The sequence below is a fragment of the Perca fluviatilis genome, chromosome 13 (genome assembly GCF_010015445.1).
Source record: "Perca fluviatilis chromosome 13, GENO_Pfluv_1.0, whole genome shotgun sequence".
NCBI lineage: Eukaryota > Metazoa > Chordata > Actinopteri > Perciformes > Percidae > Perca > Perca fluviatilis.
In genome coordinates, this window is record NC_053124.1 from 11,840,377 (window position 1) to 11,865,820 (window position 25,444).

General features: G+C 41.0%; 2 protein-coding genes across 3 annotated transcripts; both read left to right on the forward strand.

Annotated features, from left to right (window-relative positions):
• Positions 1-512: 512 nt before the first annotated feature.
• On the forward strand, positions 513-23,242 carry LOC120572095 (plasma kallikrein-like). 2 transcript variants are annotated; one of them, XM_039821268.1, is made up of 9 exons: positions 513-711; positions 888-1,044; positions 1,925-2,034; positions 2,132-2,294; positions 2,506-2,624; positions 2,704-2,836; positions 3,053-3,159; positions 22,650-22,812; positions 22,994-23,242. In XM_039821268.1, the coding sequence occupies exons 1-9, from the start codon at positions 651-653 to the stop codon at positions 23,109-23,111; spliced, it is 1,131 nt and encodes a 376-aa protein (XP_039677202.1). In that variant the 5' UTR covers positions 513-650; the 3' UTR covers positions 23,112-23,242. The 2 variants fall into 2 exon arrangements, with proteins under 2 accessions (XP_039677202.1, XP_039677203.1); XM_039821269.1 differs by lacking the exons at positions 513-711; positions 888-1,044; positions 1,925-2,034; ... (2 more) ...; positions 2,704-2,836; positions 3,053-3,159 and adding exons at positions 13,934-14,103; positions 14,228-14,384; positions 20,215-20,324; ... (2 more) ...; positions 20,904-21,036; positions 21,231-21,337.
• Positions 6,541-11,165, forward strand: LOC120572097 (plasma kallikrein-like). Its single transcript, XM_039821272.1, has 9 exons — positions 6,541-6,907; positions 7,026-7,182; positions 9,156-9,265; positions 9,362-9,524; positions 9,643-9,755; positions 9,835-9,967; positions 10,184-10,290; positions 10,584-10,743; positions 10,937-11,165. The coding sequence occupies exons 1-9, from the start codon at positions 6,847-6,849 to the stop codon at positions 11,052-11,054; spliced, it is 1,122 nt and encodes a 373-aa protein (XP_039677206.1). The 5' UTR covers positions 6,541-6,846; the 3' UTR covers positions 11,055-11,165.
• Positions 23,243-25,444: the final 2,202 nt, after the last annotated feature.

The following is a 25,444-nucleotide window of genomic DNA, read 5'->3' on the forward strand; positions in this document are numbered from 1 at the left end:
TAAAGGAGTATTTTGTTATTCTGGCATTGGTCGTTTTACTTAATAAGTAAATTAATTTCTTCCACCGACCAGCTGGACGTGAGTATAACATAGTGGCTGTTTGGTGACCCTCAGACAAAACCTGCGATGTCGCTCCCGGCGTTGGTTGTCTATTCCAGTTCATTTTCGGGATCCTGAAGAAGATCTCCAGCACACCTCTGTCCACGATTACCGTTCAGAAACGCACATAGAGCCAAAACATGGCAAGAACTGCCCACGCTGAAGTTCACTGCAGTGAAGTATATGCAAGTGATGTAATGTAGTGAGTGCCAGTGACAGGATTCAACATACCATAAAAACAACAGTATACTGGGAATTAAACAGCAAAATCACATTTACATTTGAAGTAAGGAAAAGGTCAGCAGAGCGAAAGTAAACAGAACACGGTTCCAAGGTGTTGATCGAGAACATCAAATGTTGATTTTAATCTGGACTTTGAAAGAGCCAATAGACTTTACAGGTGATAGGTCATATGGGACTGCCTATATAAATTGATGGACATACAAATGTGATGATTCTGAAACAGTCCTTTGACCGAGGTGCAGTTGCAGAACCAGCTCTTTTATTGCAGTTGTGTTTCAAGAATCTTTACTGGCTTCAAAACTACGAAGATGGGAACACATTTGATCTTGGTGGGTCTGCTGTCTCTCTGCAGTCTCTCTTTTGGTCAAGGTAATACATGCGGTATGAATGTATTGTAATTTTACCACTTATATATGGTAGAATGTATTGTAGATGTAATGGTGTATGTATGTGTGTGTGTGTGTGTGTGTGTGTGTGTGTGTGTGTGTGTGTGTGTGTGTGTGTGTGTGTGTGTGTGTGTGTGTGTCCTTTTTCCATTTCTTTAGATTGTAATCAACAGCTTCTGGAGAATGTGGATTTCTCCGGAAACGACGTAACATCTCTCTTCTCTCCTGATGTTGACCACTGTCAGCAGCTTTGCACCCAGCACCCCTCCTGTGACTTCTTTACCTTTTTTCGGGCTGACGAAACCCAAGATAACAGGTAAACAACAGGCAGTACACATGTAATTAGAAATCAGTAATAACTAAGTAATGCTTGCTTACAATAGTGGAGGGAATACTCAGATACTTTACTTAAAAAGTAGGAATACCACTGTGTAGAAATACTCTGTTACAAGTTAAAGTCCTGCTTAGTTCAGTTCACTTACTTTATTATCCCAGATGGGAAACTTGATTTGCAGTGAGGAGCAGGAGATAAAAAAAAAACAGCAGTTCAAGCTGTCAAGCTATCATATATGAATCAAGATGCTGTTTCTTCATTGACTATTTCTCGCCTCAAATGTTTTCAAAAACATATTTTAGCGTACTGTTTTGTAAAATAACAAAGTTTGTGACTAAGTTGAGCCAAAACCAAGCACCAGCTGACTCAAACTCACGTCACGTGATCGTGATAGCATGTACTACTGGGTAGTTTGTGAATTTCACCAGGGGATCAATAAAGTCTTATCCATAATAATATATTATAAGTTATTTGTTGATTATATTTTATATTAGTAATCTGAATATGCAAAGTAAATAAAGGAATTAAATAAATGCACTGGAGTAAACAGTACAATATTACCTTAAAGGTCCAATGGCATGAAAATGTCACTTTATGAGGTTTTTTTAACATTAATATGCGTTCCCCCAGCCTGCCTATGGTCCCCCAGTGGCTAGAAATGGTGACAGGTGTAAACCGAGCCCTGGGTATCCTGCTCTGCCTTTGAGAAAATGAAAGCTCAGATGGGCCGATCTGGAATCTTGCTCCTTATGAGGTCATAAAGTAGCAATAAATGAAAATACTCAAATCAAGTAATAGAACCTCAAAATTTAAGTGCTGTACTTGAGTAAATGTACTTAGTTACATTCCACCATCACTGCAGGAACTTTTTCTGCCTCATCAAAGCCGCTACCAATGGACAGCCCACTGTTCAGGCTCCACTACAGGGTGTCACCTCTGGATTTTCTCTCAAACCCTGCAGCCAAGATCTAGGTAAACTCACAAACCATTTTAAACCATTATGAAAACCATTTAGGAAATGAATAATGCATGGTCACACTCTCATTTGCTCTCTCTGTGTGTCTGCCAGAGCCTTGCCTGTCTAAGGTGTACCAGAACGTGGATTTCAAAGATGCCAACTACCGAGCCTTGTTCACAGCAGACTCTGAGGAGTGTCAGAGGGCCTGCACACAGGACCCTGCCTGTCAGTTCTTTACTTTACTAAACGAGGCCTTCACAGCACTTGGTAACAGGTAAAACTGGATAATGTAACATTGCTGTTGAAATGAAATGATGTGTTCCACTGTTGTTCATATTTTCTGATGCACTAGGACACGTCAACAGTGAGGTCTGAGGTTTAATTCAACCAGTGAGAAGAAAGATATTGCTCTGGCAACAGCAGGGTGGCGACATGGCATATGCTCAACAATTCTTTAACTCCTTTTATTTCTTGTTCTGTTTTAGGTATAGGTTTAAGTGCAACCTTAAATTCAGCTGGCCAGTACCAAGGATACCTCTTATAGAAAAAAAGACTGGTGTAACATCTGGATTCTCCGAAATAACTGAAATATCTCAACAGACAGGTACGCAAACAGTCATAGCAAACACCTCCTGCAGGTTGTTGTGCATGTTTTATCTTATTCTATTACCTGTTTTCTACAGTGTGTCAGGGCAAGCTTTTTCCAAACACGGACATCCCAGGAAACGACGTCGAGGTCATTCCTGCTGCCTCTCCTGAACACTGTCAGGCACTGTGCTCTGCTCATTCAGTCTGCACCTACTTCTCTTTTAACAGGTAGTCAAATATTTGGATACCTTTTCATGTGCTCAATAAGACAGAGAGTGCTGAGTTATATTAGCATATTCATTGTTCCAGCAGCTTACATGACAGTATTTTAACTGTCCTGATGCCGTTAAATATTTGGTTCTCCTTTTCAGTCACATCTGTTCTCTGCTTCATGTTATTCAGACCTACTTTTTGCAAGCTTTCATTTTCTTTATTTCTTTGCAGTAATGACTTCAATTGTAACCTGAAGAAAAACACAGAGGACTTTGTTACCCAAGCTAAAGATGGAGTCACATCTGGGTTACCGGCACGTTTCTGTCAGCTGGATAACAGTATGTATCACTAACATCACAACTGTCAGAAAAGACACTCTTTCAGTACACCACCATAGACCATCTGAACTGCTTTGGCTTTGTTGATCGACTAACTCACACCTCAGACCCACACAAATGTGCAAAGTAGCACTACTTTGGACTGTCTTTGACTTTTAATAAACAAACGACAATTCTCGAATTTAAGGACGTTTCAGAATCCCACACATGCAAAGCACAACCAGCTACAGACAACAAGTGGCAGACAGAGCGTGATGCCACTTATAGGCAGGCTACCAGACACTGTTTTTGAGTCACATCGTTGTCCGTGTTTGGGGGCGTGTTTGGTGGGAAGGTAACCTGCACGCCACACGCAGACGCCACATGCAGAACGCTTTACAACAATGTGTGTGTGTGTGTGTGGGGGGTGTGTTACCGCCTTTGACTCTTTTCCTGCTTCCAACGTTAGCTACGTGATTGCTGGATATACCAAACAAACTTTTCTTCACTTTCCTGGAGCACGAGCGGATAGCTGAAAGGAACATCGCGACTGTTGTGTGGAATAAGGTTAGCGGATTCACCACTTCTAAACAGAGGCAGAACATAATGTAATCTCTGAGATTATTCCTTCACAGCGCTGTGCAATGCGAGAAACTCTCAGAGCTGAACCGGGCAGACACAGCAGTTTTTATCAGACTCACCCTGGGTCGGGTTAATTAAGTCTACTGCTAACTTAAAACACTAATAACATTAACTTCGCCAAAATGCCCCCGCGAATCAAATTCCCTACTTCACCGTTAACCGTCAAGCCACTAAACCTGTATGGAAATGAACACCTCTGCTGAAATGTTAAATTTGTAAACGATCATACGAAACAAGACAACTCTCTCTCTCTCTCTCTCTCTCTCTCTCTCTCTCTCTTTCTCTCTGCGCACACACATGCCCAGTCCGGTTCTGGTGGTTGATTAACACAGATATGTGCTGATTAGCTCTCATTATGGGCCAGGTGGGTAGCGCACTGCCATGAGTCCATGATGCTAATGTCTGATTACTCCACATTGTCATTGTGATATTTTGTGATTACATTCTGAATCTGCAGCGTTCTCTGTCAGGTAAATCAGTAAGTTAGTAGTAGGGTATACAGTGGAGTTGCATATTAAGTGGTTTGGGGTCCTTCAAGCAGCAATACCACAGGCCAAGCAGTCGTCCCGTTCCAAACAGGCACATTTTCAACAGGCACTGCACTAGTATTACAAATTCTAGAATCACTCAGCACATATTTGTTTGTTGTTAGTGAAGTATTTCTGTACAGTAGTTTAGCCATCAGCAGCAGTCTAACCCTGTTTCTCTCTGCTAACAGCCTGGGTTCAGGTGGTTCATGAAAACGGTTTCTGATTTGACATTCGCTTTGAGCCGATTGACGATGCAGACACATATCAGAGGACCTGTACTCAGGATCCTTACTGCCAGTTCTACAGCTATACCAATGACAACTTTGGTGATCCCAACTTCCGGTACAGTATTCTTTATGCATGCATGCAAACCTGCTTCAACACAAATATTGTTCATGTTTTAAATAGAATTTAGGCAATATCTGGAAGTCATGTGACTTGACCATCAATTAGACACTATTGTCTTTATAATTTGATGATAGCTGTATTTATGGTGCATGATTAAAGATGCTGTTTTTGATTTTGTGTTCTAGGCGCCACTGCTTTCTCAAGCGTACCATCACCATGCCTGCTCCTCCTAAAGTTGCCAGACTGGCCAATGTGGTATCAGGCTTCCAGCTGAGGAACTGTAACAGTAAAACTACTGAGTAGAACGCTACACACACACACACACACACACACACACACACACACACACACACACACACACACACACACACACACACACACACACACACACACACACAATCATGCAGACAGCTAGCCCTGATGCTGATTAGATCATTGGATTGCTGTTAAAGCTGCAAATGACTCTTTCTGTGTGTAAACAAGAGCAATAAAAAATAAGGAACATCAGTTTGCTTTCAGTCTGCTTTAGCCAAAATCAAAGACATTAATTAAGTAATTGTGTGTGTGTGTGTGTGTGTGTGTGTGTGTGTGTGTGTGTGTGTGTGTGTGTGTGTGTGTGTGTGTTTGTTAGTGTTATAAGGTCCTATTACTTGAGAACATATTTAGCTGTAGCCATTATTGGCTGCAAACAGGACACTTTTGAAGCTGTGGTGGAGAAGAGGTCACTGAACAAACTGTTATCTATCATGGATAACCCCCGACCCCCCTCTCTCCACCCCACACTGGTCCAACAGAGGAGCACCTTCTCTAATAAGCTCCGACAGCTTCGATGTCGCACGGACCGCTACAGGAAATCATTCATACCACGGGCAATTAAACTTTTTAACACTTCATCACTGAGTGTGAGATAAGACTCATATACATCACAACTGCACTAAATGCACCTTGCACAATAAGGTTTATCTACATCAGGGGTGTCAAACTCAACTTCACTAAGGGCCACACTAAAAAATGAGAATCACATCAAGGGCCAGACATTACTTTATTGATATGCTTTTATTTAATCGAAAAAGTCAAATATCTTTGACTGTATTATTGCATGTGTCATATAGTCTTCTCACTTACAGTTTGGTCGACATAAAGTCCTAAAGAAGTTAGGAAAAAGTTCCTCAGCCATCATAGAAAAAAAGCGCCCAAAAACATCAGAAAAAGTGACAAAAACTTTGGCGAAAGTGACAACGTCGGAAAAAGTTACAAATCGTCAAAAAAACAAACAGTCTATCTATCTAAAAGGTCACATGAAGCAATGCTGCTGTCAGATCAACTGTTTTCACCCTTCGGTTCATACACACTAGTATAACTCAAAATACAGTCTACTGTGTGGGGTTAATCATGAACAAAGACAAGACAAAATGGGAAACTGGCATCAGTCACATTAAAGACAGATCATATTTTTTAAACACTCCAAAGCATAACAAATAAGGGTTAGGTGGCACACTGTTCTGACTAAATATCTACGGTGTAAAGGAGTATTTTGTTATTCTGGCATTGGTCGTTTTACTTAATAAGTAAATTAATTTCTTCCACCACGACCAGCTGGACGCAGTATAACATAGTGGCTGTTTGGTGACCCTCAGACAAAACCTGCTCCCAAGTCGCCTTCCTGGCCTTGGTTGTCTATCCAGTTCATTTTCGGGATCCTGAAGAAGATCTCCAGCACACCTCTGTCCACGTACACGTTCAGAAACGCACATAGAGCCAAAACATGGCAAGAACTGCCCACGCTGAAGTTCACTGCAGTGAAGTATATGCAAGTGATGTAATGTAGTGAGTGCCAGTGACTGGATTCAACATACCATAAAAACAACAGTATACTGGGAAATAAACAGCAAAATCACATTGACATTTGAAGTAAGGAAAAGGTCAGCAGAGCAAAAGTAAACAGAACACTGTTCCAAGGTGTTGATCAAGTCACTTCAAAATCACATCAAATGTTGATTTTAATCAGGACTTTGAAAGAGCAAATAGACTTTACAGGTGATAGGTCATATGGGACTGCCTATATAAATTGATGGACATACAAATGTGATGATTCTGAAACAGTCCTTTGACCGAGGTGCAGTTGCAGAACCAGCTCTTTTATTGCAGTTGTGTTTCAAGAATCTTTACTGGCTTCAAAACTAAGAAGATGGGAACACATTTGATCTTGGTGGGTCTGCTGTCTCTCTGCAGTCTCTCTTTTGGTCAAGGTAATACATGCAGTATGTATACATTGTAATTTTACCACTTATATATGGTAGAATGTATTGTAGATGTAAATGTGTATGTGTGTGTGTGTGTGTGTGTGTGTGTGTGTTTTTTCTTTAGATTGTAATCAACAGCTTCTGGAGAATGTGGATTTCCCAGGAAACGACGTAACATCTCTCTTCTCTCCTGATGTTGAGCACTGTCAGCAGCTTTGCACCCAGCACCCCTCCTGTGACTTCTTTACCTTTTTTCGGGCTGACTGGAACAAAGATGACAGGTAAACAACAGGCAGTACACATGTAATTAGAAATCAGTAATAAGTAAGTAATGCTTACTTCCAATAGTGGAAAAAATACTCAGATATTTTTAAAGTAGCAATACCACTGTGTAGAAATACTCTGTTACAAGTTAAAGTCCTGCTTAGTTCAGTTCACTTACTTTATTATCCCAGATGGGAAACTTGATTTGCAGTGAGGAGCAGGAGATAAAAAAAAACAGCAGTTCAAACTGTCAAACTATCATATATGAATCAATATGCTGTGCAGTGAGGAGCAGGAGATAACAAACACCAGTACAAATAAACGAAAAGACAACAATACCGCTCATGATCTGCAATCAAACTGTCAAACTAGGCAATGCTGATCCAATATGAATCAAGATTCTGTTTCTGCATTGCCTATTTCTCGCCTCAAATGTTTTCAGAAACATATTTTAATGTACTGTTTAGCGGTCAAATAACAGAGTTTGTGACCAAGTTGAGCCTCTTTATTTTACATCCAAACAGTACCCTAACATATGTTTCTGAAGACATTTGAGGCGAGAAATAGTCAATGTACCTTGATTCATATTTGATCGGCGCTGCCTGGTTTCACCACAGTTCACCAGCAGTCATTGACACTGTGTCAGAGACTTCTCGGCTCTGATTGGTGGGTTTCCTTTTTTGCCATTAGGAGCACTAAGAGGAAGAGGAACATGACTTTAACCATGGATGATCTGATTAATGTACTACTGTCAGGATATAGTAAGAGATTAAACATATCTGGCAAAAAGTCATATTTTGACAATGTTGCTACTGCAGTTTTGATGTTGCAGTCGGTAAAGGGTGAGTTTTTTTGTTTTGTTTGTTTTTTAACAACAGCATGTACTACTGGATAGTTTGTGAATTTCACCAGGGGATCAATAACGTCTTATCTTTATCCATAATAACACATTATAAGTTATTTGTTGATTATATTTTATATTCGTAATCTGAATATGCAAAATAAATAAAAAGTACAATATTGCCTTAAATTGCAGTGGAGTAAAGTATAAAGCAGCAAGCAATGAAAATACTCAAAAAAAATTTTAAACTGCTGTATTTGCTTTTCATGTAATTTGGGTACCATGCCATTTTTTAAAAATGTTTTTTCACCATTTCCAGGGCTGTACCTTAACGAACTGCTCCTACAGACCCGATTTACCTCAACATTGCTCAGTACAATCTGACCTTGGCAAAGCTAATCTGCAAAGTTTTTGAGAATTCGTCGAACAACAGCGTTGGCGTCAAATTTCCATGTTGCACTGCAAAACAGTGTCCAATCTGCCCCAAACTTCTCATGCTTGATAAGACTCCCGGCCTGAAGACATCTACATGCCAATATTGAGTTATAGTCAAAGCGTCACCTACTGACAACAGGAAGTTACAGTTGTTGTACGATGTCCTCTTCCTAGCTGGTTTACCAGATCCACCTGAAAAGTGTTCAGAAAAGCCTTAAGGCCTTGATGATGCTGTATTTGAACATTGTGAGTTTTTGTTGAACAGTGTTGCCGCAGCAGCATTGCAAATTTCGAAATTTTAACAGGAAACAGAAAAGTGTTATAACTCAGAAGTACATTGTCCAATCTGCTTCACATTTCTAATGCATGATGAGAGTCCAGGCCTGAGGACATTTAGATGCCAATATTGACTCATAGTGCCACTTGCCGTCAACAGAGAGTCAGCCTCATATGACAAACATCATCAGATTTACATAAAATTTACATTGTATGGTCTACACTTGATATAGAGCAACATAATGCATGTATACTGCGTGTTGTCTAATGCCACATAGTAGACACAAGGAAGTGGTCCAACCAGCGCTTAATTGTTGGCTTGCAGCATTCATTTTATTTGTTTTCTCTGCAACTGTGATGACCAACTTTACACTTCAGCTTTTTTTTTTTTTTTTTAAGTCAATTACACAAAAAGCAAACATCTGCCCTTCTCTGCAGGAACTTTTTCTGCCTCATCAAAGCCGCTCCCAATGGACAGCCCACTGTTCAGGCTCCACTACAGGGTGTCACCTCTGGATTTTCTCTCCAACCCTGCAGCCAAGACCTAGGTAGACTCACAACCTTTTTTAACCATTATAAAAACCATTTAGGAAATGAATGATGCATGGTCACACTCTCATTTGTTCTCTCTGTGTGTCTGCCAGAGCCTTGCCTGTCCAAGGTGTACCAGAACGTGGATTTCTTCGGTGCCGACTACCGAGCCTTGTTCACAGCAGACTCTGAGGAGTGTCAGAGGGCCTGCACACAGGACCCTGCCTGTCAGTTCTTTACTTTTATAAATGAGGCCTTCAAAACAGCGGATATCAGGTAAAACTGTATCACATAATGTAACATTGCTGTTGAATCTAAAAAATAATCATTTTATCCTCTCCCACTCGTTCACATCTTCAACAATTCTCTAATGTTATGTCTTGTTCTGTTTTAGGAACAAGTGCCACCTTAAATTCAGCTGGCCAGTACCAAGGATACCTCTTATAGAAAAAAAGACTGGTGTAACATCTGGATTCTCCGAAATAACAGAAATAACTCAACAGTCAGGTACACAAACAGTCATAGCAAACACCTCCTGCAGGTTGTTGTGCATGTTTTTTCTTATTCTATTACCTGTTTTCTACAGTGTGTCAGGGCAAGCTTTTTCCAAACACTGACATCCCAGGAAACGACATCGAGAATATTCCTGCTGCCTCTCCTGAACACTGTCAGGCACTGTGCTCTGCTCATTCAGTCTGCACCTACTTCTCTTTTAACAGGTAGTCAAATATTTGGATACCTTTTCATGTGCTCAATAAGACAGAAAGTGCTGAGTTATATTAGCATATTCATTGTTCCAGCAGCTTACGTGACAGTATTTTAACTGTCCTGATGCCGTTAAATATTTGGTTCTCCTTTTCAGTTACATCTGTTCTCTGCTTCATGTTATTCAGACATACTTTTTGCAAGCTTTCATTTTCTTTTTTTCTTTGCAGTAATGACTTCAGTTGTAACCTGAAGAATAACAACAATAACATTGTGACCCAAGGTAAAGACGGAGTCACGTCTGGGATACCGGCACGCTTCTGTCAGCTGGATAACAGTATGTATCACTAACATCACAACTGTCAGAAAAGACACTCTTTCAGTAGACCACCATGGACCATCTGAACTGCTTTGGCTGTGGAGATCGACTAACAATGACGTAATGTATCTTTTTCCCTGTTCTTTTTTAGCCATGCTAGCATCATGGCTCTATTAATGGCATTCAGGTTCCCAGATGATGCATCTTGATGCATTTGGTAATCCCATGACCTTTGAGTTGAGTGAAATGTCTCAACAATTAAGAATGGATTGCCATGAAAGCAGTCTAACCCTGTTTCTCTCTGCTAACAGCCTGGGTTCAGGTGGTTCATGAAAACGTAGATTTCCCAGGTTCTGACATTCGCTTTGAGCCGATGGATGATGCAGACACATGTCAGAGGACCTGTACTCAGGATCCTTACTGCCACTTCTACAGCTATACCAATGACAACTTTGGTGATCCCAACTTCCGGTACAGTATTCTTTATGCATGCATGCAAACACAAATATTGTTCATGTTTTAAATAAAATTGTACCAGCAATTTAGGCAATATCTGGAAGTCATGTGACTTGATCATCAATCAGACACTATTGTCTTTATAATTTGATGATAGCTGTATTTATGGTGCATGATTAAAGATGCTGTTTTTGATTTTGTGTTCTAGGCGCCTCTGCTTTCTCAAGCGTACTATCACCATGCCTGCTCCTACTAAAGTTGCCAAACTGGCCAATGTGGTATCAGGCTTCCAGCTGAGGAACTGTAACAGTAAAACTACTGTGTAGAATGCACACACACACACACACACACACACACACACACACACACACACACACACACACACACACACACACACACACACACACACACACACACACACACACACACACACACACCTGATGCTGATTAGATCATTGGATTGCTGTTAAAGCTGCAAATGACTCTTTCTGTGTGTAAACAAGAGCAATAAAAAATAAGGAACATCAGTTTGCAATTAGCCAAAACCAAAGACAGTGTGTGTGTGTGTGTGTGTGTTACTTGAGAACATATTTAGCTGTGTATAGGATTCTCGTAGGGTACAGATTTGATCATTGGCAAATTATCAAAGATGTTTTATCAATATTAATAAAGTTATGAATATGGTTATTAATAACTTTATCAAATCGACAAACAATCAAAACAGGGCACCACCCTGCAAGTCAGGGATCAATAATCAAACTGTGGAACAGTCTCATTTCTGTGGTAATCCTTTAAAAAGGAAATAAAGGAAGGGGTGAATCCAAGCACGGACCTGATCGACCAGCAATTATTACAACAAGTACACAAATAATCACAAGCAACTGCTAATTAAGTATAATAAGATTTATTAACGTCACAATTATCAGTAGCTAAACAATAATCCTTCAATAATAAACTCATATATCTTTTACCATATCACAACCAAAACAAAGCAAAAACAAAGCAGCATGTGTCATGGACACGTCTGTGGGTGTGTGTGTGTGTGTGTGTGTGTGTGTGTGTGTGTGAGCTAAGGAGGAGGGGCGGTGTCAAAATGTAATTCTAACACCTAAAACAACTCCAAAAATGGCTACTCCTGTGAGCTGCACAAAACTATTTAGCCTCAAGAGGGTGGTAGTGGTGCTGGGAGAGGGCTGAAGAAGCCGAGGGGTTGCTAGGCAACGCGCACGCTTAGCTGGTATGGTAGCTAGTTCCACGTGTGAAGCTAGCCTACAGCGTTAGCTCGGGAGCTACGCGGCTAGCCTGTGTCGTGTGTGTGTGTGTGTGTGTATTAGTAAGAGGAGAAAGAGAAGAAGAGTAAAGAAAAGAGGCACTTTGATCTTAATTATCGATAATGACCCAGTTCCCCTCAGCCACTCAGTCCTACAGACTGAGACATTTGGTTTTGCTGAGGAAAACGTCACTATAACCACTCCAGTAGCTAACAGCTGATTTTCGCGAGTTTCTCGCCGACAGTAATTAAAACTCCATGAAAGGAGTGACTTAAGCAGGTAGCAATTACGGTTTTAAACCAGCTACTTAACACAACATAAACCAACGGTATAATTGATCGATTATACATTCACAGAACAGATTAATAATCACATATGGACCAGTACATGATTAAATCAGATCACATTAATGGCAACAATGGTAGCGAACCCTTTGCTCATTAGTAAACACACTACTTATCTCTGCCCAGATGTCAGCCTTTTTTTACGGTGTGTTCAGTCCGTTGTTTCTGTCCATAGATTTCCACAGAAATGAAACAGAACGAATCCCGGGCGCTCGTCAGGGCCACGGAGAAACTCCCCTCCAAAAAGGCAGCAAGGGGGGGCAAGTTTAGTCGACTCTAAGAAGAAAAACGTTGTTTCCTTCTCACTGCAGATATGAAAACACTGGTGCGTTTCCAAGGATCCACCGAAATAAAATCCACTTTCTCCAGAAAATGGAAGTTCAGCACAAGCGCTTGCGCGCCTCCTTTCAGCAACGGGAGTTGCAGGTGAAGACGAGGGAGTTTCCTAGGATCAGGTTATTTATAGATTAAGACCCCCTGCTGTGTTTATGGCCCCACGGAACCAATAGGAAGACTCAAAACTCTTGAAAGGGTGAAGACTACAATGTTGTAGTTCTTTAACTTCCTGCCAGTTGTGAGGTGTTTCCCTTCTGGCTGGCATTTTCACATAGAGGTGTGAATTACCCCGGCTTTGGCGTTTACATGTAGGCCAAGATTCCTTTGTCTCTGAGCACATGTGTGTCCTGTATCCAGAGGTCAGTTTAATCTGAGGCCTTTGGTTAAAATCAGGTTTAACCAGACTCTTGGTCCCCAACATGTGGGTGATAAAAGGTCACATGAAGCAATGCTGCTGTCAGCTCAACCGTTTTCACCCTTCGGTTCATACACACTAGTATAACTCAAAATACAGTCTACTGTGTGGGGTTAATCATGAACAAAGACAAGACAAAATGGGATACTGGCATCAATCAAGTGATACGATAATTAACATCTTAGTACTCCTGAGGGTGGACAAAGACGGTAACTTTGAAGACAGACAATACAATATTTTTTAAACACTCCAAAGAATAACAAATAAGGTGGCACACTGTTCTGACTAAATATCTACGGTGCAAAGAAGTATTTTTATATTGGGGCATTAGGTGTTTTACTTAGTAAATTAATTTCTTCCACCACGACCAGCTGGACGCAGTATAACATAGTGGCTGTTTGGTGACCCTCAGACAAAACCTGCTCCCAAGTCGCCTTCCTGGCCTTGGTTGTCTACTCCAGTTCATTTTCGGGATCCTGAAGAAGATCTCCAGCACACCTCTGTCCACGTACACGTGCAGAAACGCACATAGAGCCAAAACATGGCAAGAACTGCCCACGCTGAAGTTCACTGCAGTGAAGTATATGCAAGTGATGTAATGTAGTGAGTGCCAGTGACAGGATTCAACATACCATAAAAACAACAGTATACTGGGAATTAAACAGCAAAATCACATTTACATTTGAAGGAAAAGGTCAGCAGAGCAAAAGTAAACAGAACACTGTTCCAAGGTGTTGATCGAGAACATCAAATGTTGATTTTAATCTGGACTTTGAAAGAGCAAATAGACTTTACAGGTCATAGGTCATATGGGACTGCCTATATAAATTGATGGACATACAAATTTGATGATTCTGAAACAGTCCTTTGACCAAGGTGCAGTTGCAGAACCAGCTCTTTTATTGCAGTTGTGTTTCAAGAATCTTTACTGGCTTCAAAACTAAGAAGATGGGAACACATTTGATCTTGGTGGGTCTGCTGTCTCTCTGCAGTCTCTCTTTTGGTCAAGGTAATACATGCAGTATGTATATATTGTAATTTTACCACTTATACATGGTAGAATGTATTGTAGATGTAAGTGTGTGTGTGTGTGTGTGTGTGTGTGTGTGTGTGTCCTTTTTCCATTTCTTTAGATTGTAATCAACAGCTTCTGGAGAATGTGGATTTCCCAGGAAACGACGTAACATCTCTCTTCTCTCCTGATGTTGAGCACTGTCAGCAGCTTTGCACCCAGCACTCCTCCTGTGACTTCTTTACCTTTTTTCGGGCTGACTGGAACAAAGATGACAGGTAAACAACAAGCAGAATGCTTACTTCCAGTAGTGGAAAAATATTCAGATATTTTACTTGAGTAAAAGTAGCAATACCACTGTGTAGAAATACTCTGTTACAAGTTAAAGTCCTGCTTAGTTCAGTTCACTTACTTTATTATCCCAGATGGGAAACTTGATTTGCAGTGAGGAGCAGGAGATAACAAACACTAGTACAAAGAAACGAAAAGACAACAATACCGCTCATGATCTGCAATCAAACTAGGCAATGCTGATCCAATATGAATCAAGATTCTGTTTCTGCATTGCCTATTTCTCGCCTCAAATGTTTTCAGAAAAATATTTTAGCGTACTGTTTAGCTGTAAGTTTGTGACCAAGTTGAGCCAAAACCAAGCACCAGCTGACTCAAACTCTTTATTTTACATCCAAACAGTACCCTAACATATGTTTCTGAAGACATTTGAGGCGAGAAATAGTCAATGAACCTTGATTCATATTTGATCGGCGCTGCCTGGTTTCACCACAGTTCACCAGCAGATGTTCCAACCGGTAAAGTACAGCATGTACTACTGGGTAGTTTGTGAATTTCACCAGGGGATCAATTAAGTCTTATCTTTATCCATAATAATACATTATGAGTTATGTGTTGATTATATTTTATATTAGTAATCTGAATATGCAAAATAACTAAAGGCATTAAATAAATGCACTGCAGTAAAAAGTACAATATTGCCTTAAATTGCAGTGGAGTAAAGTATAAATATAAAGTAGCAAGCAATGAAAATACTCAAGTCAAGTAGAAGTACCTCAAAATGTAAGTGCAGTACTTGAGCAAATGTACATTCCACCATCACTTATTTATTGTGATGAATGACAGTTTTTCAAAAACAGGACAGTGAAAATTATTTTTTTAATCAAAATATTGGAAAGTTTAGTTTATTAAATGTATTTTATAAAAGGGACCATGTACAAAAATATATTAATAAAAAAATATAAAATATGCTTTGTATCACTGCTACTATCTAATTTAAATCTGTAAGTCCCTGCTGGACCAAAGAACTAATTCCAACCTAATGTCACAAAAATTGTATTACGTCTTTTAGCTGAATGCAAAAAGCAATGTAATTTAGAGAGAAAAAAAAAAAAAGCTCTTCCACAGCCGTACATTCTTATCGGTATTTTTAAAAACTCCTCCTACAGACCCGATTTACAACATTGCTCAGTACAATCTGACCTTGGCAAAGCTAATCTAAAGTTTTTGAAAATTTGTCGAACAACACCGTGGGCGTGGCAGGGCGTCAGATTTCCATTGTTACACTGCATAACAGGAAGTGCTTTGTTACTAGACTGTGCATTGTCCAATCCATAGACAGTATATAATGGACCAACAGATCTCGTTGCTCTGGACGGAGACCAGTGAAGGATATTAGAAGCACTTTTCCGGTGAGCGCTGAGCGTTACTGCGCAGCCTCCAACTGAGAGAGACGACGTAAATGTGACGTGAGTAACCTGTCTGAAAGTTATAAGTCTTCTGGTAGCTGTGCCAAGAGAAATCTCAATCATTCCCAATCTTACAGAGACGGAGAGCGTAGGTATATGTAAAGAGATAACATGAACACAGGCTAATTATTGCTAACTAAAATGCTAGTTAACATTAGTAATTAAACTTAAACAGCTAATGTAAGTCGAAACTGCCTGCGAGCTTCTCCTGTACTATACGGTAATTCCTCTACTATGCCACAGCAAGTCACGTGGTTATGACACAATCGTTAGCCTAGCTACGGAGCCATAACGTGAGATACAAGGTAATGGAGCCTTTTATACATTGTCGTGTTTCTTTAGAAATAAACAATGGACAAAAAAAAGTCTTGAAACGCTTCAGATTTAAAGTTATTCGCTGTCAAAGTGACGTCAAAATGAATGGCAGTCAATGGAATGCTAGCATCGGGTGATCGTTTGGTAGCATCAAAATGGTGCCATAGGAGGTTCGAGCTCTGAAGCGAAGCTTTCCCCCTTTGTCCAATCTGCCCCAAACTTCTCCTGCTTGATAAGACTCCTGGCCTGAAGACATCTACTTGCTAATATTGAGTAGTCATAGCGTCACCTACTGACAACAGGAAGTTACAGTTCTTGTACTATGATGTCCTCTTCCTAGCTGGTTTACCAGATCCACCTCAAACGTGTTCAGAAAAGCCTTAAGGCCTTGATGATGCTGTATTTGAACGTTGTGAGTTTTTGTTGAACCATGTTGCTGCAGCAGCATGGCGAATTTCAATATTTTAACTGGAAACAGAAAAGTGAAAGTACATTGTCCAATCTGCTTCACATTTCTAATGCATGATGAGAGTCCAGGCCTGAGGACATTTAGATGCCAATATTGACTCATAGTGCCACTTGCCGTCAACAGAAAGTCAGCCTCATATGACAAACATCATCAGATTTACATGAAATTTACATTGTATGGTCTACACTTGATATAGAGCAACATAATGCATGTTTTCTGTGTGTTGTCTAATGCCACATATTAGACACAAGATGGTGCTGCGGATAGTAGCCTCGGTACTTTTCTCCCTAGTACTTTGTTTTTGTGCATTTATTACGCTTTCTGTGGTCTTTCACCAATAACTTTTACCAGAGACAAACTCTTAAACATCAGGCAAACCTCTACAGGAACTCTTTCTCCAGTTTTCACAAACCCAGCAAGTTTGACCAAAATCCTGGTTGGAGGCGCCGCGGTTCTCCGTGGAATGCCAGAGATGCAGATGGGGGAAACGAGCAGGAGCGCTGGTGAAATTAAGGAAGCGGGGACTACGCACCTCACTTCCAGCCATTCCCCTGGCAAATGTCCGGTCCCTGGCAAATAAGATGGATGAGCTGCTGCTTCTCAATCACAACAACTCTGACTTTCACAGATCCGGCGCCCTGTGTTTCACGGAAACCTGGCTCTGTGAACGCATCCCGGACAGCGCACTTCAGCTGCCTGGTTTCCAACTCATCCGGGCGGACCGCAACACAGAGCTCTCAGGGAAAATGAAAGGCCGTGGAAGCTGCTTCTATTTAAACGAAGGTTGGTGTACAGATGCTACAGTGCTGAAAAAGATGTGCAGCGCTCACTTAGAGACTCTCTTTAAAAACTGTGCGCCCTTCTATTCTCCGCGGGAGTTTTCCTCGTTTGTTATGGTCGGTGTTTACATTCCACCTCAAGCCTGCTTAGCAGACACGCTACAACAGCTAGCCGACCAGATAACAGACACCGAGAAAAATCACCCGGACTCTCTCGTCGTTATTGTTGGGGATTTTAACAGGGCCAAACTCAATCAGGAACTCCCTAAATACAGACAGCAAGATTCCCACAAGGGACAAAAACACACTAAACCACTGTTACACAGTTTTAAAGGATGCCTATCGCGCCGTTCCCCAGGCAGCTCTAGGGCTCTCCGACCAGTGCCTGCTTCATCTCATCCCAGCCTACAAGCAAAAACTAAAAACTTCCAAACCTGTTGCAAAGAAATGGACAAGGGAATCACCGCTGGAGTTGCAGGCTTGCTTTGACTGTACCGACTGGAGCGTTTTTGAAGCTGCAGCTACAGACCTCAATGACCTCACTGACATCAGTTTTTGCGAGGGCAACTGTGTGCAAACCAAGATCTTCTGTTCATACAACCACAGCAAACCTTGGTTCACTCCTAATCTTAGGAAACTGCATCAAGCCAAAGAGGAGGCCTACAGGAGTGGGGACCGGGACCTATACAAGCTGGCCAGGAACAAGCTGACAAAGGAGATCAAGGTAGCCAAAAGAAGCTACAGTGAGAAATTTAAAGACAGCCTCTCAGCCAATGACCCTGCATCAGTTTGGAGAGCGAAAGATCACGGATTACAAGAGACCATCACCCCACCCTGTAGAAAATCCCAGACTGTCTGACGACATGAATGACTTTTACTGCAGGTTTGAAAAGTACCCATTATCACACCCCTCACGCACAAAAGGTTTTCCCTCAACACCCATCTCCCTCCCCCCACCTGCGCTAACAATCCGTGAGAAGGATGTGTGCCTGCTCTTTCAGAAGCAGAAGATCAAGAAGGCTCCAGGACCTGATGGTGTGTCCCCCTGTTGTCCCCCCTCTCTGCGAGTTTGTGCTGAACAGCTGGCGCCAATCTTCACGCAGATCTTTAACCGGTCCCTGGAGCTGTGTGAAGTGCCCTCCTGCTTCAAATGCTCCACCATCATCCCAGTCCCCCAAAAAACCCTCCATCACAAGATTAAATGACTACAGGCCTTTCGCCCTGAAGGACTGGTGTTGAGCCACCTGAAGGACATCACGGGACCCCTGCTGGACTCCCTGCAGTTTGCCTACAGGGCAATCAGTTTGGCGGATGATGCTGTCAATATGGGACTGCAATACATCCTGCACCACCTCGACTCCCCAGGGACGTATGCCAGGATCCTGTTTGTGGACTTCAGTTCTGCGTTCAACACCATCATCCCTGAACTTCTACATCAGAAGCTCACTCAGTTCTCAGTGCCTACCACCACCTGTCAGTGGATCATCAGCTTCCTGATTGACAGGCAGCAGCATGTCAGACTGGGGAGCATCTCATCCAAAACCCGGTCGATGCGCACTGGCGCCCCACAGGGGTGTGTCCTCTCCCCACTGCTCTTCTCCCTCTGTAAAACTCCTGAAGTTTGCAGATGACACCGCTGTCATTGGTTTGATCCAGGATGGTGATGAGTCTGCTGACAGACAGGAGGTGGAACAGCTGGTCCAATGGTGCAGTCAGAACCACCTGGAGTTAAACCCCAAGAAGACTGTGGAGATGAAAGTGGACTTCAGGAGAAGTCCACCCCCCCACCATCTATAACGACACAGTGGCCACTGTGGATTCCTTTAGGTTCCTGGGATCAACCATCTCACAGGACCTAAAATGGTCTCCCCACATGGACTTTGTCCAGAAAAAGGCCCATCAGAGGTTATACTTCCTGCGACAGCTAAGGAAGTTTAATCTGCCTAAGAATCTGTTGACCACTTTCTACTCAGCCATCATTCAGTCTGTCATCTGCACCTCCATCACTGTCTGGTTTGGGTCAGCCACCAAACAGGATAGGGCCAGACTGCAACGGACAATTAGGGCTGCAGAGAGAATCATTGGAACTGACCTTCCCTCCATCCAGGACCTGTACCGGTCCAGGGTCAGGAAAAGGGAAGCAAAAATCTCTGCAGACCCCTCACATCCTGGTCACAAACTGTTCAACCTCCTTCCCTCTGGTAGGCGATACAGGGCACTGTTTGCCAAAACCAGCCGACACAGTGACAGTTTCTTTCCCCAAGCAGTCACTCTGTTGAACACTCAGAAATAGCCCCCACGCTCACACTGAACAAAGTCAACCACCACTGTTCTGCTCATCTACCTCATGTCTATTTCAATCCTACAATTACAATATTGTTCTTAATATATTACCATTGCACTGTACTCTTATTTAAATCCCCAAATCTCAGTCTATTGACCGATATTGCACTATTCCTTCCCTCTCTTTTGTATAGGTTTTGTAAAATTGTAAATTCTATTGTATTGTTATACTGTACACTATTTTTTTATATTCTTACCGTCATCTCTGTTTTTATTCTTAATATGTTAAGTATTGTACTTTGAGAGCAAAGATTACGGGAGTCAAATTCCTTGATTGTCTACGCAAACCTGGCCAATAAAGCTGATTCTGATTCTGATTCTGACAAGGAAGTGATTCAACCAGCGCTTCATCGTTGCTTGCAGCATTCATTTTATTTGTTTTCTCTGCAACTGTGATGACCAACTTTCCGCTTCAGTTTTTTTTTCAAACTCCTCACTGCAGGAACTTTTTCTGCCTCATCAAAGCCGCTCCCAATGGACAGCCCACTGCTCAGGCTCCACTACAGGGTGTCACCTCTGGATTTTCTCTCAAACCCTGCAGCCAAGACCTAGGTAAACTCACAAACCATTTTAAACCATTATGAAAACCATTTAGGAAATGAATGATGCATGGTCACACTCTCATTTGCTCTCTCTGTGTGTCTGCCAGAGCCTTGCCTGTCTAAGGTTTACCAGAACGTGGATTTCTTCGGTGCCGACTACCGAGCCTTGTTCACAGCAGACTCTGAGGAGTGTCAGAGGGCCTGCACACAGGACCCTGCCTGTCAGTTCTTTACTTTTATAAATGAGGCCTTCAAAACTGTGGATATCAGGTAAAACTGTATCACATAATGTAACATTGCTGTTGAATCTAAAAAAATATATAATTTTATCCTCTCCCACTCGTTGTTCACATCTTCAACAACTCTCTAACTAATGTTATGTCTTGTTCTGTTTTAGGAACAAGTGCCACCTTAAATTCAGCTGGCCAGTACCAAGGACACCTGTTGTAGAAAAAAAGACTGGTGCAACATCTGGATTCTCCCAAATAACACAAATAAGTGAACAATCAGGTACACAAACAGTCATAGCAAACACCTCCTGCAGGTTGTTGTGCATGTTTTATCTTATTCTATTACCTGTTTTCTACAGTGTGTCAGGGCAAGCTTTTTCCAAACACTGACATCCCAGGAAACGACGTCGAGGTCATTCCTGCTGCCTCTCCTGAACACTGTCAGGCACTGTGCTCTGCTCATTCAGTCTGCACCTACTTCTCTTTTAACAGGTAGTCAAATATTTGGATACCTTTTCATGTGCTCAATAAGACAGAAAGTGCAGAGTTATATCAGCATATTCATTGTTCCAGCAGCTTACGTGACAGTATTTTAACTGTCCTGATGCTGTTAAATATTCTGTTCTGTGCTTCATGTTATTCAGACCTACTTTTTGGAAGCTTTTATTTTCTTTCTTTCTTTGCAGTAATGACTTTAAATGTTACATGAAGAATAACAACAATAACATTGTGACCAAAGCTAAAGACGGAGTCACATCTGGGTTACCAGCACGCTTCTGTCAGCTGGATAACGGTATGTATCACTAACATCACTACTGTCAGAAAAGACACTCTTTCAGTACACCACCATGGACCATCTGAACTGCTTTGGCTGTGTAGATTGAATAACTCAACGACGTAATGTATCTTTCCTCTGTTATTTTTTAGCCATGCTAGCATCATGGCTCTATTAATGGCAATGGATCGGTCAGTTACTCTAGTTTCCACATATTCAGTGGATTATCTCAACATCTACTGATTGGATTGATACTGCATTTTCAACAGACATTCATGGTTCCCAGATGATGCATCCTTTCACATTTGGTGATCCCATGACTTTTGAGTTGAGGGAAATATCTCAACCTTTATGAATGGATTGCCATAGAATTTACTCTGCTTTACTTTTCATTGCTGACTTAGCATGCCTGTTTACTCTTGTTATTATGAACCTATTTATGCTGAACAGTTACAATTACGTTGTGCTCCAAGTCTAACAACATTAGACTGACTGTACTTTTTCTTGTCATTTCTTGTCTGTACTTTCACTGAATGGCAACATTGTTCGATCATTTTAGAAACAATGATAAACCAAACCTCGGCCATTTTCCTCTAACATTTGTATGAAAAAGTAACAAACTTTAATTTTAGATTTGGTTATTATCCGATCTCATATTACAAATTCTGGAATCATTCAGCACATGTGTTTGTTGTTAGTGAAGTATTTCTGTACAGTACTGCCGTGCAAAGCGAAAAGACCGTAACTCAATTTTTCAAAATGAGTTATTGTCATTTTTGGAATATTAAAGATCTGCTTTATCATGTGGACAAATATCTTGAGTCAATTTTATTGTTTTGGGGAGAAAATTGTGTGTTGTCTTTGCCGTAAAAAAAACGTATTGATATATAATTTTCATATGATGTTGATAAATGTGAAGCCATTTTTTATCATAGTGAGTGCAATAGGATTAATATTGCTTACATTTTAAGTAAAATGTATCATTGTTATCATGACATTGTGCTATAAAATAGAAGTTAAGGTCTTTTGCCTTGGTATGACCGATTGTCATTTTGTGGGCAATGCTAAGGCAGAATACAGTAACTTACGAAAAAGGATCAAAGGTCAAATTTGAGTTAAAAAACAAAATGTAGATAGATTAATACAGGTATACACTACAGAATGTGAAAATTACAATATAATACCTATAACTCAATTGTCAGGACATTGACATAACTTTAAAGTCATTTTTCTCAGTTTCACACTCTGGCTAGTTAAGGTCTTTTGCCTTTGTAGGGCAGAGTAGTTTAGCCATCAGCAGCAGTCTAACCCTGTTTCTCTCTGCTAACAGCCTGGGTTCAGGTGATTTATGAAAACGTAGCTTTCCCAACTTCTGTCATTCGCTCTGAGCCGATGGATGATGCAGACACATGTCAGAGGACCTGTACTCAGGATCCTTACTGCCAGTTCTACAGCTATACCAATGACAACTTTAATGATCCCAAATTTCCCCGGTACAGTATTCTTTATGCATGCATGCATGCAAACCTGCTTAAACACAAATATTGTTTTTTGTTTTGTTTTAAATAAAATTGTACCAGCAATCAGCAATCAGACACTATTGTCTTTATAATTTGATGAGAGCTGTATTTATGATCCATGATTAAAGATGCTGTTTTTGATTTTGTGTTCTAGGCGCCACTGCTTTCTCAAGCGTACCATCACCATGCCTGCTCCTCCTAAAGTTGCCAAACTGGCCAATGTGGTATCAGGCTTCCAGCTGAGGAACTGTAACAGTAAAACTACTGTGTAGAATGGCACACACACAGACAGCCAGCCCGGATGCTGATTAGATCATTGGATTGCTGTTAAAACTGTTAAAGTTGACTCTGTGTGTAAACAAGAGCAATACAAAATAAAGAACATCAGTTTGCTTTCAGTCTTCTTCAGCCAAAATCAAAGACATTAAGTGTGTGTGTGTGTGTGTGTGTGTGTGTGTGTGTGTGTTTTATTACTTGAGAACATATTTATCTGTGGGTGATTCTTCTTCAGCCAAAATCAAAGACATTAAATATGTGTGTGTGTGTGTGTGTGTGTGTGTGTGTGTGTGTGTGTGTGTGTGTGTGTGTGAGTGAGGTGTGTGTGTGTGTGTGTGTGTGTGTATGTGTGTGTATGTGTGTGTGTGTTTTATTACTTGAGAACATATTTAGCTGTGGGTGATAAAAGGTCTCATGAAGCAATGCTGCTGTCAGATCAACTGTTTTCACCCTTCGGTTCATACACACTAGTATAACTCAAAATACAGTCTACTGTGTGGGGTTAATCATGAACAAAGACAAGACAAAATGGCATCAGTCAAGTGATACGAAAATTAACATCTTAGCACTCTTGAGGGTGGGCAATGACGTTACATTAAAGACAGACAATACAATATTTTTTGAAAACAAGGGTTACGTGGCACACTGTTCTGACTAAATATCTACGGTGTAAAGGAGTATTTTTATATCGGGACATTAGTCGTAAATTAATTTCTTCCACCACGACCAGCAGGACGCAGTATAACATAGTGGCTGTTTGGTGACCCTCAGATAAAACCTGCTCCCAAGTCGCCTTCCTGGCCTTGGTTGTCTACTCCAGTTCATTTTCGGGATCCTGAAGAATGTCTCCAGCACACCTCTGTCCACGTACACGTTCAGAAACGCACATAGAGCCAAAACATGGCAAGAACTGCCCACGCTGAAGTTCACTGCAGTGAAGTATATGCAAGTGATGACTGGATTCAACATACCATAAAAACAACAGTATACTGGGAATTAAACAGCAAAATCACATTGACATTTGAAGTAAGGAAAAGGTCAGCAGAGCAAAAGTAAACAGAACACTGTTCCAAGGTGTTGATCGAGAACATCAAATGTTGTAATTGGTATTTTGAAAGGATATTTATTTAGAACAAGTTTAACAGAACTCACAATGGAAAAATGGGCCAATGGGTGCTGTGGAAATCAACAAAGGGATATAATGAAAGGAAATCCTCAAAAGGAAGGCTACTACTCCAGCTACAGGAAAACAAAAGGATAAACCAAAATCCTCCATTCGGTATTTATGGAATGGACCAGTGGAGGAAAATAGGGGAGGGTCATGTATTTTTATTTCTTGTTGAGGGGAGGGTGTTAAGAAATCTCTAAAAGACATGTTCGTTTGATTTCTGAGGAGGAAGTAGAGGCTGGGTCGTATTGAAAGATTAAGCAAAAGGTTTAATGAACAACACGATGAAAACGACATGACAAAAACAATCAAACATGAAACACTGCCAGCAGTGGACTGAAATGACATGCCTCCTCTTCAGGAATTACATCAATCAGTCCTGAATCATTCTCAGGTTTCAAATTGTATTCCTGTCTCTCAGGTTAAGGACACACCTCTGAATTTCAGGTTTACTCCAGGTCACAGACAAAGGTCGTTTATCATGGCAGTGCCGATTCTGTTCAAGTTTACAGAGTTTGCATTTACTTTGTCCTAAGCAAGTCTGGCCCCGCAGGGAGTGGCTCCCCAAAAGTTGTTTAAACAATAAGTCTTCTAGAGCATCTACATTCATGCTAAATAACAGACATGACCTTATTAATTCTTTAGAAACTAGGTTTGGGGTGAGGCAGTCAAAGGCTGATTAGGCTTAATCGGTATTGCAACAATCCTTTTCGACTCAGTTTCAGTTTCACTCAGTCACACAACAGTTTACATTTTTAAGTTACATTTTTTATCTAAAACATAAGCATGGTTTTAACTTTTTTTATCTTCAACAAGGGTCACCCAACATTTTTTTGTCTGGGGGGGTCACCCAACTTTTGTATTCATGAAAACAGCAAAATTTCAAAGGGGCTTGTTTGGTGCATATTTTTTCCATGTAGCTCTCAGTCTCGGCCCCCCTACCAGATGGGTCTGACCGCATACGCGGAGTTTGCTGGAGGGACGAGTAGAGTGGAGGGGCAGGGGGAACACCCCCTGGTGGCTCAAACAGGTAATTGCATTGTTTAAAAAAATGAGATATTTTATAAATATTTTAAATAACACAAAACAACTAAATGGTTTTAGGTAGCCTAATACATCAGATTTCATATACTGCTTTAGTAAAAAAAAATATTTCCTGGC

Coding starts and splice junctions, on each gene's coding strand:
- LOC120572097 (XM_039821272.1), top strand. CDS start 6,847: ATGGGAACACATTTGATCTTGGTGGGTCTGCTGTCTCTCTGCAGTCTC. Junction 7,183..9,155: donor GACTGGAACAAAGATGACAG/GTAAACAACAGG, acceptor CCTTCTCTGCAG/GAACTTTTTCTGCCTCATCA. Junction 9,756..9,834: donor AGAAATAACTCAACAGTCAG/GTACACAAACAG, acceptor TGTTTTCTACAG/TGTGTCAGGGCAAGCTTTTT.
- LOC120572095 (XM_039821268.1), top strand. CDS start 651: ATGGGAACACATTTGATCTTGGTGGGTCTGCTGTCTCTCTGCAGTCTC. Junction 2,035..2,131: donor ACCCTGCAGCCAAGATCTAG/GTAAACTCACAA, acceptor TGTGTCTGCCAG/AGCCTTGCCTGTCTAAGGTG. Junction 22,813..22,993: donor AATGATCCCAAATTTCCCCG/GTACAGTATTCT, acceptor TTTGTGTTCTAG/GCGCCACTGCTTTCTCAAGC.